At 39.8% G+C, this 17,953-nt stretch overlaps 2 protein-coding genes across 4 annotated transcripts in view; one reads left to right on the top strand and one right to left on the bottom strand.

Moving 5' to 3' along the window:
• tspan5a (tetraspanin 5a) overlaps positions 1 to 7,874 on the top strand; it is a 30,313-nt gene extending 22,439 nt beyond the window's left edge. For both annotated transcript variants that reach the window (XM_033609342.2, XM_033609343.2), the window contains 2 exons: positions 3,829 to 3,873; positions 3,978 to 7,874. Coding sequence is in view for 1 of the 2 variants with exons in the window: in XM_033609343.2 (XP_033465234.1) it covers positions 3,829 to 3,841 (13 nt within the window). In the remaining variant the exon portion in view is untranslated. The remainder of the gene's footprint in view (positions 1 to 3,828; positions 3,874 to 3,977) is intronic.
• Positions 7,875 to 11,539: 3,665 nt separating this feature from the next.
• The window catches only part of rap1gds1 (RAP1, GTP-GDP dissociation stimulator 1), a 64,065-nt gene continuing 57,651 nt past the window's right edge, over positions 11,540 to 17,953 (bottom strand). For both annotated transcript variants that reach the window (XM_033609695.2, XM_033609694.2), the window contains one exon: positions 11,540 to 15,338. In XM_033609695.2, the coding sequence (XP_033465586.1) occupies positions 15,211 to 15,338 (128 nt within the window). In that variant the 3' untranslated portion in view covers positions 11,540 to 15,210. The remainder of the gene's footprint in view (positions 15,339 to 17,953) is intronic.

Consider the following 17,953-nt stretch of genomic DNA (forward strand, 5'->3'; position numbering starts at 1 on the left):
GTAATCATACGTGCTATATCGTAGGCAACAGGACTTGCTTGCGTTTCTTGAAGACGTTTTGCAGAAGACGTTATAGCACTTATGAGTACTGAGTGTCCTGTGGAGGCAAAAGTGAGCCACTGGAGTAATTCTGTAATTTGTCACGGCTTAATTACATCAATTCATGAATTGATCAATTTAATTGATTCAATGAAACAGGCATGTGACATGCTCACTGTGACCTCATGCTGCACTGATGGGTGACACTAAAGAAATTCAATTAATAAAGTCATCAGAAATGTATCAACAACTCCATCTTCCACCCATCCTGTCACATCTAATGCCTTTCTCTACATAACCCCAAAACTAATAACAAATGAAACTCACTCACACTCACACTCAACACACACAATATTAAAATTTATTAATTAAATAGGCTTTTAAATTAAATTTAAGATGATATTTGCCAATCAGTAATTCCATTCATTCAGTGATATATTTAAATTCAAAATGGAATTGACTTTAGAATGACCTTTTCTTGTAGTCCATATACATATATACATATATATATATATATATATATATATATATATATATATATATATATATATATATAGTATATTATATTTTATTTATGTCTGCCTAACATTTTCCTCCTCACATTCCATTTCCTGTTCTCCATTTTAACATCAGCTTTTATAAAGATGTGTAAGCAGTATTCTACCAAAGCATTACATGAAGTCCAACCTATAGAGTGTTGTACAAGAGTCCTGATCCTCATGACCCTCGCCAACATGTAAGAGCTGGCCAATCATAGCTTTAATGAGGGATGGGAATCACCAGAGGATCCATGATGCGATAATAACACAGTACATAAGTCACAATAGAATATTATTGCGATTTTGAATATGTTGTAATATGCTGAGTATTGCAATAAAATATATTGCGATTTATTACCTTTTTTCTACTTTAAATTATGCCCCCAAAAGAAAACTTTGTTTATCTAATAAGAAGAAGTTTTCAGTCTGTTCCTCTCACAAAAGCAGCAAAATGTATTTAGTGGACTGAAAGAGCAATTGGTTATATTATTCTAGTAGGCTACCTAAAGTTTAGCTTATATTTGTAATATTAATAATTCATGTAATAAAAAAAACTTTGATACTTGGCACTGTGTGCCGATATGATATTGCCACACAAAAATACTGCGATACTATGCTGTTTCAGATTTCTCCTTTGTCATTAGTTTAAGGTCCACACAGTTAAATACATTCAGCGTCATACTTGAGTATGGCCATGTCGAGCTAGTTTGCCGTCTCTCTCAAGTAGCTGTCAGTTGTAAGAGCTTACTCTACAGCTGGAAAAAGGACTTAAGAATAAAAGCTCTGTGCTGGAAATTCACTGTACTTAAAAACAAAGGGTGTTTTTTTTACAAACTTAACACGTTTGTGAGCCACTTGTGGTCCTTTCAGAATGGACCCACAACTCACTGTCGGACCACGTCCCAACAGTTGGAAACTACTGCTACTTGTGTAGTTAAATCGTGTTTTTTTCACGGTCTGAGGCCCCGATCACACAGAAAGTGTTTTAACAGCTGAAAGCAGCTTTTTGTAATTTTTTTAATGAAAAAAATTAAAGTCAGAGCAGAAAAGCATTCCACATCATCTCCGCTTTTTTCCCATCGTCTAGTCAGATACTTTTAGAGGCGGGCATTCTGTGGTGGACAAGACAACAAGTTTACAGTTGGTAAACAGCGGAGGAGAAACTGGTGGTGCTCGCTATGATCCACCCTCTTTTTAAGGGTCTCATGTACCCCCACAGTTCTCTGTTTCCCTCTGCCCAAGAAACTATTTGCTGACAGCCTCTCACCCTCAACCAGAGTTACAGCAAATATCCTCTGCCTGTCCATTCCAGTAACTCGCTACTAACTACTGTGAATATAAGTAGATAGTTTTAGCTAGCCAAATTAAACAGCAGATTGATTACATGGGTAGGTTAGGCTAAGGAAGTTATGGTGTGGTTGCCTGGCTACAATAAAAAAGGGCAAAAGGCATTTTTTTGCTGGTGGCATTCGATTAAAACAAAAAAAAGAGGCAGTGCAGTGCGCCTCACGTTTTGTAACCTGCATAATGTGTTCTGTGTGATTGGAGCCTTAGACTTCAACAAACAGTGACTTTCTTGTTGTAAGTAATCTTTTAAATTGACAAATGTGTAATTCATCGCACAGTTCAAATGGGATCAAATTATTTGTTTGTCGCCATTAATAACCCTCCATATTTTTTCTGACACAAAGACCCATGGTGGTCCACCAGAAGGGGAGGGACTTTACCTCTCAATTGTAGGTTAATAAGTTCAAATGAAGCTGTGAACAGTTTCTGAAGTTGTCCCTGAAAACCAGGATCCATGTCAACATGTTGGATTCCCCTTTGGGTTTCCGGACACCTTTTGGTATGATCACTGACGCTACTTGCTTCATTTGCACTGCTTCAATGACTTTACATGTAATTCACTCGAGCAAATTGTTTTATTCGCGCCCAGTGTTAACACAACATTAAGGGGCAGTGCACATGCTGTGTTTTTTGCGCTCTCAAATTCATTGTTTTCAATGTAGAGGCGCAGCAGGTGCGCTCAAACACCAGAGCATCGCCGTCTCGGTGCAGAGCACGTATTTGGCGTGACTGCTGCACCCTGAGAAAAACGAGTTCGCAGCCGAGTGCACTGCATGTTGTGACGAAGAACAACCAATCACAGCCAGCAGATATTTTTCCCTTTGCCCTTAAATAGCAGTATGTGATAAATATGGAGATAGTTGATCATTTTAGTGCAGAGCTGCCAGAGCTTTACATCTGTCCAACGGACAAACACACTTAAAAACCAGGGCCTGGAAGAAGATCAGCTCGGCACAGTATTTCATGTAAGTAGGCTGGTGTTTGTTATGGTTGCAAAGTCAAAGCAACCTCAGATACAACATGCCTCTGCACTCTTAAAAGTAGGCACAGAATAAGCACATGAATCACACAGAGTGCCTGACGTTGAATTTTCCAGGCAGTTGAAGACATGGCATGTATGTGGCATGTTGCCATGGCCGAACGGAGTGGGGGGAAAGTGAATGACTTTCCAAAATTGTAAAATAACAAGCTGACCTTAATCAAGACCATAAATATTTACATGGTGAAATACCAGCATGCAGATGCAGCTACCAGGTTTGTTACAAAAACATGGGTTGAGTCTCTGAGACAGAAACATAGGTGTTAAAGCCAAGGTGGTACCATTAAGTAGAGAGTCATGGTGAGGTCCAGAGTAGTAAATTCTGCACCACTGTAATGTGAATACACATTTATCCTTTGAAAGCTCAGGAGCAGACACAGCAGGACACTCTGGTGCAGAGAATGTCCAATTGGTACATTCCAAACATTTGATTTTTCAAAGCATGTAGCTCAGAGACAAATCCGAAAAAAAATCCTTTTCAGTGTGACTGCATGTTTATGACCTTCCTACGTGTTCCTACTGAGCTGGGCTTGTTTGCATTAATAAGCCTTGGAGTCATGTGACTTAAACAACAGTCGTGTCTTTCTTCGTGGCCTTTTCCTCCACTGTGAGTGTGTGCAACTGGAGACATTTTTCTGTCTCAAAATGTAATCCCAAGTCTTCTCTCTCCAGCCTTTAGTGTAGACCGCTGATCCTCTGCAGAAAACCAAGCACTCCCAACCTAACCCTGAATTGTTCTGCTTTCTGTTGTGCCCTCAACTTTTATTTTGAAACTGTTGACCAACACAGGGGTGTTGGAGCTTTAATTAGTTGATGATTTGAAGGCTTTCTAATGAATGTAATTTTGTATCTTCTCTTTTCCAGTTTCTTTACCTAATGCTGAAGCAAGCAGCATTGCAATTCTAACAGGTATCCTCCTTTTTATGAAATTGAATCTGACTGTATGAATTTAATCCAGTGTTTATCACATAAAAATGGAAAATAATGGATTTTGTCTCATTTTGCTTTGTCAGCTCGGGGTCTTTGAATGCGTCTTGTTGAACACATTATCAGGGGAGCATTCAGAAGACCTCGCCGATCACCTGCACCATTTTGTTCACTGAACCAGCACCTTTTTTCAAGGCACTAATATGAAATGCTCTGTATATAACACTGTGTGTGACTTCTGTAAAAAGAGAATTGTTCGGGAGGATGGTTAAACATGCACTACATGCAGGTCATCACAGCGCTCCAGTTTTGATAGCTTCGTGTAGAGAGTAGGAGTTTTGATACATCTTTTTGATATTAGATCGGTATTTTTCACTGTGGAAATAACGCTCTGTTGCTAAACTGTCATGTAGGACTGTGAAATAGTTGTGTGCAAGAAACTGAGGTTCTGCCTATTTTAAAGTTGAGTACTTGCTTTACGTACCTTTCTACCACTTGTCTAGGACTGAGGCTCTGGTGGGCGAAGTCATGAAAATTATGAAAGTTAGGAAGCGGTCCTTTTTTTTTTTTTCTTAAAATAACACTTTGAAATGTCCTGAAATTCCAGGACTTCTTCAGCTCCACAAATTCCCATTTAACCAGTCACGAAATCTTTCTGCTCATTGAATAATATACAAACCTAAACAGAATTCTTGTTGTTGCACAAACAGTGAATTTGAATTTGTGTTCAGTGACAGTCGTGTAGAAATATGAATATCTGTGTTGTGATGGCAGAAATGAGCTAAATTTTCCCCAGACACCAGCTTATCAAGAGAAAAATGAAGTCTTTAGTATAACGAGTTACTATTCAGCTCATCAGTCCCTCCAGGATTTCACTGGCTTTTTTTTCTGGGAATTGTTGCCGCCTAAAACGCCTGATTCCATGGCAGCTTTATTAAAGAAAAAAAAATTGCGATGCTTGTTGCAATGTTTTTAGGCCTTTTTTGGCAACAAAATTGCCGGAGCAAGTGAAAAATGCAAAAATATCTAATATTTTTAAAAATTTTATAATTCCTTAACAACCGAAGACAACTCGTTCTAGTGAGAAGAAAACCGCACTGTTCTGGGTTTTTGATTTATACTACACTTATGTTAACACTAACCATGCAACAGCCTCCCTCATGGTGATTTGTCTTGTCTGTTGTCAACACTTTTCAGCCATTCTCCAGGTGTTCCACCACAACGTTGAACACACTGCAAAACAGCTTAACCCTGCTTTAGTGCTGAACATCAAGGAATTGCCTTTCACGGGCTTTAGCAGTCATTTTTGTTGGTATATGTGAGACCTGCATGTTTCATGTCTTTAACCAGGAACAAAAGGATGTCAGTTTATGCAGGGGACTGCTATGATTGGTGAAACTTACGGGAAACTGCAGTGATTTGCCAAATTTACAGAAAAGTTGCTCTGATTAGACAAAATTGTAAAGTCACACAGTATTCACAGGGATTGGTTGAATTTGCGTTAATTGTTGTGATCGCAACATTGAAACATCCTGGAGGGACTTACTATTGGACTTAGGGATAAGTTAATGTATGGATAGAGTTTACAGCTTTTCATATTTAGGTCTGAGAATCAAATTATATTTTTGGGGTATTGACTGAAATCAAGTACCAAAACCTGACACTGCAAGTCATATATTTTGTTCACATGTAAACTGCTAAAGGGACTTCTTTTCAACCAGTTTGGAAAGGATCAGGGTGACCAACATACATGATGGACTTGAGAAATCTGAATTAATCCTTTCAATGGAAAATGTGTCAAAAACATTTATATTTCTCAAAATCAGATATTGAATGGTTACATTTTTGCATCTGTACTGAAAGTCAAGTATAAAAATTAGCACCATTACAGCCCAATCCTATCGCACTGTAGCCCATGTAAAGAAGTCATTGTAATTCTTGAACGGCTCTTCTGACAGTCCTGACAGTTTGACAAATGACCCCCTTCATAGAGTGGTGCAAGAATGAGCCCTAAAACCAAACCCAAGTTTGCATTTTAGCACTCCCGGTTCCCTCATCTTGAAGTCACTAGGTTTTTTTTGAATGGGTCTTTGGTTAGGTGTCTGAATTAAGGTCTGTGGTTAACACAAGCTGAAGAGACTTTCAGGTTTTGTTCTGCGCCATAAAATTTGTCAGTTAATACCCCACTGTGATGTCATCACACTTGTTATGCTGGCAACGTTGAAGTCATGTGACTGTAGGGGGTGCCATAGTAGCTCAGTGGGTAGAGCAGGTATCCTATGTACAAAGGTGATGTCCTTACTACAGCAGCAGTGGGTTCGGGTCCTGCCTGCAGCCCCTGCTGCATGTCACCCCCCTTCTCCCCCCATCACACCAAACACTGTCCTATCAATTAAAGTAAAAAAAAAAAAAATCCTAAAAAAGAAGTCATGTGATAGTGGTGGAGTTCATTTACATCCTAATGTTAGCTTTTTACGTCTGGCAGTTGCACATACACCTCAAAAAGTCATTAAAGTAGTGTCCATGACTAAAGACTACCCTTCTGAACGAAACACGCAAGTATCATAAATGTTAGTTTGCCACAGAGTTTTTTTTTTCTGCAATAATCCAAAATCCAATGGAGAAATCCCATACACTTTTTGACAAGGGAACCAGGGCGATGCAGAACTTCCAGGTTGGGCTATAAAAATGAACATCCCTGTAGCACTCTATTCACACCTTAAACATTTTTGAAGACTTGGAGTAGTCTGGATGATTGTGAAACATGTTTATGCTCTGATACATGTACGACTACGCATTTCATTTATATTATGGTAATAACTGTCACCAAGAAGGTAATGTTACCTTATCAGGCTTTACATACTTTGGTGGTTAAAACATGAGCTAGGGATAAAATGTCATCTATGGTGTGGGTCTGAGAATTTTTAATAGACTTTTTAACATTGTGAGGGCAGTTTTAAACATTCTCAGTATTGTCTTATATATTTCTGCCCTTACTCGAATGAAAACAAACCTAGCACGTGCATCCTGTGATTGTCTTTCACTGTGTGTATTTTGACACAAATCTGATCAGTATACACAAGTCTATACAGCTCATTCTTGATTGAAACTGTGCCTCATATCGCATATTTCTATACGAAACATTTAGTATGGGAAAATGCACTGTACTACTGGCACACTCAAAATGATCCAAAAGTTAAGTGTGTAATGATGGACACTTCTCACCCTTAATGGTCGCCAACTCTGTGATGTAGCGGAAGCATCTGACATGGCGGCTGGGGACAACAAGGAGCCTGAACTGGCCACAGTGAACACTGCTGTGTTATCCATGTTATACATGTTTTTTTTACCAATACTGTTGAATAGAATCTGTCAGTAATGTTTGTTGGGTCTGTAACAATTTGAAACGATGAACAATAATGCAAGTGCTAACATTAGCTTGCTAGCTAACAGAAGTAAGCAATTTTAGACACACTCAAAAAAAGTGTTCAGATTTTCCCTCAGTGTTTCTTTGAATGGCTGAAGGCATGCATCTCTTGTTTTGTTTTGTTTTGCAAAGTATTTTTTCAGTAAAGTATGTTCAGATTGATATTGTGGAACTAGTACACTGAAAATGTGCAAGTGTTAAAGCTACTTGAAAAGGGATCAGTAGTGTTCTTGATACTAAGTATTTATTATACATTTGATTTGGTTTCATAACGTCCCCGCTGTATAGGACAGCAAAACGTTGATTACTACTGAAGCTTACGTGTCACTCTACAGATGGAGCTCATGAGGTTGTACAATGCTCTAATGAGGTGTACTAAGGTGTTTAGACCTGTCACTCATCACTACCTGTCACTTCTACAGATTGTTTAGATGATCACAGTATATCCCACAAACATTGTAATGTAACTACCTCCTCTAATTTCCTTGTCTCATGTCCTGTTGAAATTGGACTGATTTTAATATCAAGTAAAATTAATTAAGGTGAAAAAAAAAAACAGATTTTTTTTTCTGCTTTCTTGAGTCTGTAAAGTGGTATTTTTTCATCTAGCTTTCTGGCACCAAGAGCGCACTGATTTGTTTATACATTGCACTTCCCACACATCGTCTGTCAGTGTTCCTGGACATCTTTAGTGTCTGTCACTGCTGAGAGAAATAAGTCTGAATTCTGTGTATTCCAAACAACTGGACTGCAACTGCAAGTAAGGCTATCTGTTTTCCGCTCTTTACTGGGAATACAAACTAATGTTTAATTACCGGAAAAATGACATACTCAATCTGTAACTGATCATCCAAATTCAAAAATTGCATCGGGGATGAGCACCACAGGGCCTCATGCTCCAGCAGCGAGTAAAATGGACTCTGATCTATTGCATGCCCTGCTGATGTATCTACACTAATGCAAAATGGAGGAAATTGACAAATTGTCGCGATCAGACAACACCAAACTATCTGAGAAGCATTTTTAATTCAACCAAATTAGACCCAGTGGGAGATAAATGCCATACTGTGATAGCACCAACTGGCTCTGTGTGGTGCAAACTGAGGTAAAGGTGTGATCACATGAGTTCGTGCCTATCCCACAGCTGATATGAAAAACTTAATAAATGTACAGAGATGAAAGGAAAAGGGGAGAAATGAGGAAAATAATGTAAATAATCATAGTTCAATGCTAGATAGCTACAGCTAGTACAGTCTGGATATTGGCCATTTTGTCAGTTCACATTCTGTCTAAACTGCGTTTAATGTGTTTCTCCCTTAGATATGAAACAGATATGACGTGTCACAATGACCCCTGGCCTCACAACCACACGAGTCAGTTATGATGACTAACTGCTGTCTGGTCAGAATCCTGGTGAGGATGATGAGCATGCACGAGCGTCCCTGAGATGGTTTCTAACAGCTTGCTAAAACTCTCCAGTTGTGCAAATTGGGTGGTTAAGGCCGGTTAGAGGTATTGCAAAATTCAGCTTATTTGAGTGAAATGCAAGCAACAGCTCTGGTGGACATCTGTGGCAGTGTGCTGTGTGATCAAACTGCATATTTTAGACTGGCTTTTTATTGTTACCATTTCAAAGCACACCTGTGTAGCAATCATTCAGTTTAATGAGCATCTTAATAAGCCACACCTGTCAGGTGGATGGATTACCTTGGAAAAGGAGTGCTCACTAACACAAATTAAAAAAAAAAAAAAGTTGCAACCAAAATTTGAGAGAAAGATATCTAATGAGTGCATAAAAATGTCAATTTTTTTACCTAAACCTGTCAAATATGGGGGCAAAAACAAGTGTTGCATTTAAAATTGTTGTTCAGTATAGACATAATGTATATATAATCTAACCTGATTACATTTACACCTGGTTCAAAGGGTGTCTGTCCTTATCCATTGATATCCCATCTCTCTGTCCCAAAGAAAATAAAAAAAAAAATGGTAGCCATCAATGAGGCTGTGCTATTATATGAACTTCTGCTTGCTTTTCAAAGCATGGAAAAAAAAGTGAAGTGGTCTTCACCAACTGGAATGCTGAAGATGAAAGCAGGGAAGAATGCCATTTTATTATGCGGCTGCTTTTATTTTAAGGTGTGGTCACTGCCACAACTGTCTAGAGGATGATCTGCAGGAATGCTGTCAAGACTGGTGGGAGAGGATACTGATGGCGACCTTTACAAATGAAGTCTGGTGGGTGTCCAAACTATATATTTCCATAAGCTTTCTTGCTAGTAGCTTAGCTTGCTAACTGGCTAATGGCTGCTACCTTGCTGGTTTGGTCACATGATAATGTGTTTCCCTCAACATCATTGTTGTGTGTGGATTGAAAATGCATCCACAACCACCTCAAAAGGTGGTTTGGACGATCAGATGATGATCCATCCTCAATGCATTTTTGGTCAAGCACTATCAGACTGCAATCCAGTCACCCAAAATGGATTTATTTCAAGGTGTTAATGGGGTCAATGACTTACCATTCTGGGATGGAACCATGTGGCAGCCATCTTACCTGGGTCCTGTTTTGAACTGCTGTAAATGGAAACTGTGGTGAAAGAGGCTTATATTGTCTTTATAATGCTTGTATTCTTCTATCAATACACAAATAGTATTATTTTTTATCTAAATAATGAGCGTAAGAACTGTGCCTGTCTAGGATCAACCAAAAAAAAAAAAAAGATTTTAGTAGAACTTTATTAGACCTCCAAACGAACAAATGCTTTTAATCATGAAGATAATTGTGCACTGATATTGCAGACAATTTTATTTTTTCAATTTTGCTTGAACGTAATAGGTAAGAACGGTCAACTCACCGGCAAATACTCTTAAAAATTGCTAATATCCTAAGATACATGGCAAAAATGCCTAAATGTTTCAAATTCATAGAAAATTTAGGAGTAAAAACAAACACTTGTTATTCCTAACATGTTGTATGTATAATGTATGTTTACACTTGATTAATGGAATCAGCTGCTGAGCGGTCAGATACGTTAACATTACTAACATTTACCTTTGAATTAAGTTTGCATAAAACATTAAAACACTGTTTTATATCTTTAACTAACATATCAGTGCTGCTGACACTTAGCAGTGCTTCACTGCCAATAGTTGGCGATAATAAATGATAACCAGGCAAGATGGTGGAAGGTTATCCGAGTTATGACTTAATGTTGCATATAGTCCTGCCCTACTGTTCTGTGATTGGCTAGTACTAACCAAGTTGCCAACTCTGGGGCTGAAAAATTAAGCCAAAGCAGTAGTGCCAAAAATTGCAGTTCCTGTAGTGTTCACTTGAGGCTGGCTCCTAGAGTGAGTCAGTCCCCACAGACCCCCCATGTTAAAATGCATGACGACTGTGCAGGGATGAACTTTTATGTAATGTCAACCAGTTGTTGATGTAAACAAGGCTTTAAGTTATGCATAATTAAGGGTGTGGTCACTCTGAGTGTCAGGTGGGTGCCGTCCATTGACAAGCTGCCACCACAGTGACCTTGTTGTTTAGGTAATGTAACACTGGCCTAACCCCAAATTCAAAGAGTATGGGCGTAGCCATTGGTATTTCATTATGTTTTCAGTTCATGAAAGTTTTCCTCAACATTTTGGTCACCTAAAAACGTCTTGTTCAGATTTTGGTTGTACAAAAAGACACTAAAGGTCGGATGTGAAATTTTTCTGGTGAGCACATTTTTGTTTCAGCAGTTTAAAGCCAGATAGCTAGCTAAAATTAGCATTAGCATTAGTATTATCACAGTTACCTATAGCTGTAAATGCTAACAAAGCAAGCAGCTAGTCTTAGGGTTATCCCCACCCTTGCGTCCAAATATTATCACTTCTGGCTCAAAAAAAAAAAAAAAAAAAAAGCAAGATGGCAACGGCCAAAATGCCAAACTTTTGAGGTATCAAAACCGAAGTCTGTCACGGTGGCTAAATCTTTATCTTATACAGTCTATGGTGCTAACCCTTACCATGACCTTGCAGCCTTAATCATATGTCCATCCTCAATGTGTAAACGTGATGAGTACTAGCCAATCACAGCATTGTAAGGTGGGACTAGGCAAAACTCAGTACACTCAGTAGAGTGCAAATTGTGATTTTAAAAGTAGTGTGACTGCATTTAAAGTCAAAAGAATGATGTGAGAAGATAGAAGCATACTACAGAAAAAAAGACACCAGCAATCACCAGCTATCATCTTTAATTATCTGCTGGGTTACAATCCTCCAAATGTACAACTCATGACATTTACAACAAACACTTAAGTTTATAGTATTTTACGTAGTTACTATGGATACATCTCCACAGGCATGTGTCTTTAGAAGATCACAAATCTGATAAATAACCATTCATACCTTTAAAAAAACATAAGCGTGGGCCCAGACCAGGAAACACACCGTGGCATGTTAACAGAGTGTCGGTACAGTGTCGGACATGCTGACATGTGCATGTTAGCAGAAATCCCTTTGACTAGAGGAACCAGCTGTCATTCATAAACAGAGACCTGTCGTGTTGCTGCTGTGCTGCTGGTCGAGGGTTTAAACAGCACAAATACAGTGACATCTGTGTGTCTGCATTCAGTTACCTGTTCTCACAACATCTCAAAACTTTGCTCCGCTACACACACATACAAACTGTACACATACGTAGGAATGGTGGCTGCTTATGTTATACTGAAGAACTACACTCCCTGGTTTTCTTACACCGCACAACAGTGCCCTGATTTTGTCATTTTTTGGGGGGCACTAGTGTGTGTTTTGACAGTAGCATCAGAGTAAATATTGAAATTACACTGTAGTACTCAAGTCTACTTTCTCAGTTCTTAAGGCTCATTTATACTCCCTTTATGTACAAAAATGGATAGGTCCGTTTCAAACATTGTAAACTTCCCTGCCCTCATACTTTATGTTGGCATAGATACAGCCAATAGATGGCACTAGGGGGCGGGTTCAAAAGTTTTACACAACAACAAACAAGGCAACAGAGGAGGAGGTTGTAATATTGTATCTTTAAACAGAGGCAGTGTTGTAGACGGTGGTGGTCTGTGCTGCTAGTATATATATCCCGACACATGAATGTAGGATACTTTTCACTATATAACCGATTTGTTCCATTCCACCATTATTTTAATGTCTTTATTGTCTCCTACAGTCAGCTCTTGCCTGAACTACGCTACACTGCCTCCACGATCTTCAGTGGTACTGCTCCGTTTCATCTGTATCCGTAAGTTTCAGAAAACATGCACAAATATGGACGAAATCAACTTAGAGTACGGACATAAGGCTCCATCTGTCTCCGGATCTAACGTTGAGCATAAATGAGCCCTAAGACTCACACCTACTTTGACTTTAACTTATCTTATTCTTGGCTGCTTTTCATATGATACTTTACCATACCAAAAATATTAAAAATGATCTCCTATTGATAGTTTTTTGAGATTTTTTTTCTTCCACAGTGCTACAAACAATATTTGATCTGTAGAAATCTGGGTACGCAAAGTGTCAGTCTTACTAGGCCAACTACCATGCATTGATTGGGTTGATGTTAGATTGGAAATCTTCTTAGCAACCTATAAGATGGGGGAAAAACTGGAAGGTGGATGCGAAATAAAACAATTTAGCCTGGCCTACAAAGGTCTTTGTAATTCAAGTCAATACCCACCATGTGAAACCAAAGATTCTGTGGAAAAGACATCCTGCACCATCTTTGATCTTTCATAGTTTGTACTGACCTTAATGGAAGAGATACTTGTTCAGACTAAATTAAAAAAAAAATGTTACTCTGCACCTACCTGATGTTGTTTTTCTCACCTTATGGGTCACCAAGAAGATTTATGAGTTTACAACATTTTCTTGTAAATATTTTAATGAGCTGCTCAGTGACTGAAATGTCCAGCTTTGGGGAGACGGCAATGTGAGACTGTGATACGTAGTATGACAGTGCTAGGACAGGACTAGGGATGTCAGTTTCGGTTCATTTTGCTTTTGATAGCCCGACACCTATTAACCAGTAACCAAATGGTTAACTTCTATGAAAAAATAAAAGCTAAAGACGTAAAATACATGCGGCCTTTCCTTTTAGTCCAGCACTTCATTCACTCAGTGAGCTTCAGCACCACATTTCAAAGTGCTATCCATTTACAGAGGGTGAAATTTGAATGTTTTGTGATGTTAATATCTTTAATTTCATTTTCCATGTTAGCATTTTTTTTCTTCCATATTACCATGCTCCACTGGTTATCTAACCTTAGACCATGCTCACTCTACTGTACACACCACCTGGGCACAGCACCTCATAACTGAGATGTTTACTAAACTGGGGTGACCTATGGGAAGACCAGGAAGGTGGGCGCAGTGTTTCTACAGCAGCTGTTTGGTCGGCCTTCATTTGCAGCAGTTCCCAAATAAGTAGTACCCCTTGGTTACTTTAGCTCCCGCCAAACCCAGGTGGTGCGCACTGCAGTAAACTGAATAGCAGAGGCCTTATCCTATAGATCCACATGCATGACCAGCCAAAAATATTCTCACCAGTTAATGATTAACCGTTGACATCCCTAGTCTGCACTGAGAGAGCTCCTTAAAAAAGTCGATGATTTAACTCTTTAAGCTTTGCATTATATTTCCATTTGGATAGATACACCATCAATTCTTAATTCTGGTCGTGACTTCAACTTGGCTGTACTCTTGGAGTCTTGGAGCTGAAGTGGACTGGGCTAACAAAGGTAGACTTGTCTCAGCCCTGTTCTCCACCATGTTTGCATCACCTGCTTCTGACATAATTCTTTCTCAGCAATGGGGTGGAGACTTGAGGAACCTCTAACTTCACTGTACAGCTGTTGGAGTGGAGGGAATGTGTTTGGACATCTGTGGAATTAAAAATCTGATAAAATCCTTGGATCCAACTCTCAAAGAACAAAAAAAGTGTACAAGAGTGTACAAGACTGGAGGTGTCAGTGGAGGAGGGCAGGTTGTACTTTGGACTATGCGAGTGGTAGAGAGGTAAAATGAACACTGTCACACCTTCAACAGGACTAAAACATGCACAGTTTCTAGTCAATTTATACTCGAGCTACATGGGACACGACTGGGCACATCATGGATGGCTGCTTTTCTTAAAAATGAAAGAAAAATCACGACAGGAATTTTTTTTGTTCTTTTGTGCACATTTTTCACTGGTGGGCTACCGGCGGATGGTATCACAGCTATGGTCATAAAAGAGTCGTCTCTTATCTATTGCGTTAGGCTGTTTATGGTGCCTCAGCTCCTGTCTGTGGAGCTACTTGTAGCAGAAGATGCATGCACAAGTAGAGGTGGGGACCAGGGTTAGACTGATGTATCAGTTTATATATGGTGTCCACCTTGAGACAAATCACTCCACTGACCATTTAAGGGGTGTTGGTTTGTAAAGTCTGAAATGAAATGTGCCTCTTCCTGCCATCAGGACCTGACACCCACCTAAATAAATGTCATTATTATGGCTTTCAGAGGAGAGTTTTGGTGTCCCACAGAAGTCTAAAAACAGTTTCAGAGGCTTTTTTCATCCTAACAAGGATTCAATCCCAGTGATTGAAAATATAAATGATATTAGAAAATGCTCAGATTTTATGATTTTTATATAAGCACAGAGTATTGGCGCTCTAAAACGACATCAGTCTAACCCTAGCGGAGGTGGGCGGGGTGGGGCGGAGCGTCGGGGTAGAGACATGACTATGTCTGGCTGGCAGTTAACGCGACATGGTACCTTGGCACATGACGATGGGGCACAGGGGAGAGCAGTCATGAGGTGTCATTGGGTGATCACGTGGTCAGGCAGGCATTTTGGGTGGATGGGTGTGGGTGGGGTTGGACACAGTCATTTAGCTCTGGGCAGTTAATCGCTGCTCTGTGAGCGATGCCTGGTGTGATACCGTTTTGTTTTCGTGGGCCCTCAGCTTGGACACCACGTCAATGAACGCCAGGCTCTGGACCTCTTTGTGGAGAGGCTCTGGAAAGAGAGGAAAGGGGGAAAGAATCATGAATTCTCAAATTAAAGCTCAAGTAATGGTACAGTAGTTCCCTGAGGGTCAGATTTAAAAGACCATCCTATTCTAAGTTAGATACAGAATGCTCCAAACAGGTTAGTGTCATTTATCTATGATAAATTAATTCCCCCAAAACATATGCTTACAGCAGTAATGAAAGCATGGGATAGGGATATTGGTACAAGGGATGCAGTTTGGGACAATGTTGGTGGCACCTCAACCCTAACCCTGGCATTTTTATTATTGTCATATTTAATTTATACTAATTTATTATCACTGTCAATAATATTAATTATTTATGAATGTATTTATTTATCTGCCACCCCCCCCCTTTAAAAAAACAAACAAAAAAAAAAAAAACCTAACCAATTTTACTATGTTCAATTTTAATCAAGTTTATTTTGTGTGGACTGTGTGTGTGTGTGTTTTTTAAGCACTTTTTTGTATTTAAAATTTTATAATCTTCTATCCCTGGGGGTCTTCTTCACATGTTCTTTTTCTTAATCCAGCACTTATTGAGCTGCCGGAACCATTTTATCATTTTATCAATTTCTAATTTATTCTCTCTATTTATAATTTAATTAACTGACCATATCAACGTCAGGAATTGCTCGACTGTGACCGGGAGGCAGACCCCGAGGAATGGGAGGTACTTATTTAAATCTCGACGCTCCCATTGCCCGACCGTAGTTACGCCCAGTCTCTCTCCCTCTCTCCCCTTTTTTAAATCCTTTTCAATCCTGTCTCCACTCCCCTTTAATTTATTTTTATCCTCTGAATTTTTCTTCTTTAACTCATTCTAGCCGACCCTGGCTTTTTATGGAGCTTTTAAAAGTATTGTATACTCCCTTCCCTTGAGCCTGTGCGACAAGCTTTGCATCCCCTGCAAACCTAACCCTCACCCTCAAGAAACCCAAGTCACCAGTTTATACGCTTGAAATTTTGTCATAGAGCATATCTAACACTGAGAATAAGACATCAAATGGGACTGATACCTGACCCTTATTGCCCACTTTGCCCCCATGAAACTGTTGGTTCTTTTATACATGCTGTATGGCAGGGGTGGCCAACCAGTCAGAGACCAAGAGCCACAAAAATTACCATGGTAGTACAAAGAGCCACATCATACACCCTGTGCTTACAAACGCACTCCCTCTCTCACACAAACACGAAATGACATAAAATCAAAATCCATACATTTCCAATTTTCAAAGCCAGATTTATTTATCTCACACACAAATGAATAACCATGAATAGAGATACACACAAACACAGTCTCTCGCTCTCATACTGTCTTTCTCCATCCCCCCTCCACACCCACAGTCTCTCCCTCTCCCACTCTCTCCACACACATCCACACAGTCTCTCCCACTCTCATACTCTCTCCAGATTAGTGTTGTCACGGTACCAAAATTGGGACCCACGGTACGATACCAGTGAAAGTACCATGGTTCTGAGTAGTATCAGGATACCACAGCAAAAATGAGGCAGATGTGCCTTTTGTCATTTATAAAAAGATAAATCACTTTTCTATAATACATCAATGATATTTCAATGGAATAAATTACTTATTGACTTATTCATACTTCAAAAACAGCATCAATAAGTGATTAACATAGGGGGGATCAAAATAAAATAAATAAATGAAATAAAAATCAACCAGCCACCCTCCTCCCCTGACAAGTAAAGAACAGTCCCTAAAGTGCGGTGAGGTTTGTGGGCCTTTACCTGACATAAAGAGAAATGTGAACGGCTCGTTTCTCCTCTGACACGCCACATACCTGTGTGCCACCACAGCTCGGCTGTTCAGGTATTTCTGAGCAGTCATGACGCCAATTTATTCACCTGGAGCCGGGCTTCTCGGGCGCCGGTAAGCCATTATCTTGCGCCGCGGAGCACTATGGCCATTATTGGCCAGCGCATGGACACTCACCCTCCTTTGATTGGACTTTGAACTTATCCCACAGTAGTGGCACCATGTCATGTACTGTGGTGTTTAAGTAGCAGCCTACTGCGGTCTACCGTTGGTACCAGTATACCGTGCAACACTACTCCACACACATCCACACACAGTCTCTCCCTCTCTCATACTCTCTCCACACACGCACACACACACACAAAGACACGCATTTCTGCCCTGACATTTTTTGTTGTGCGATATCGCCACCAAGCTGCAGTCCTGCATTCCTCCCGAACTCCACACCCTCTCACCTGCCTGTGCGCACTCCTCTCTCTCTCACTCACTTCACTTAAGCCTGTTACATTTCTTAAAGGGCCATATGCACTCATAACAATAAATTGATTTTTTTATGACGGAAGAGCCGCACGCTGATGGTTTTAATTAATGGATCGAAGAGCCGCACACTGATAGGCAAAGAGCCGCATGCGGCTCGTGAGCCGCGGGTTGGCCACCCCTGCTGTATGGTAATGTTTAGGGGTTTTGGGGTTTTAGGGGAAGGTTATAAGTACCATTGCAGAACTAACGGGGATGCAATTACCAGTGGACCTAAATGATTATTCCCAACTTTCCCTTACGGGCAGAACTCGCAAAATCTGGCTGGCAGGCCTAACTGCAGCT

The sequence above is a fragment of the Epinephelus lanceolatus genome, chromosome 22, assembly GCF_041903045.1.
Source record: "Epinephelus lanceolatus isolate andai-2023 chromosome 22, ASM4190304v1, whole genome shotgun sequence".
NCBI lineage: Eukaryota > Metazoa > Chordata > Actinopteri > Perciformes > Serranidae > Epinephelus > Epinephelus lanceolatus.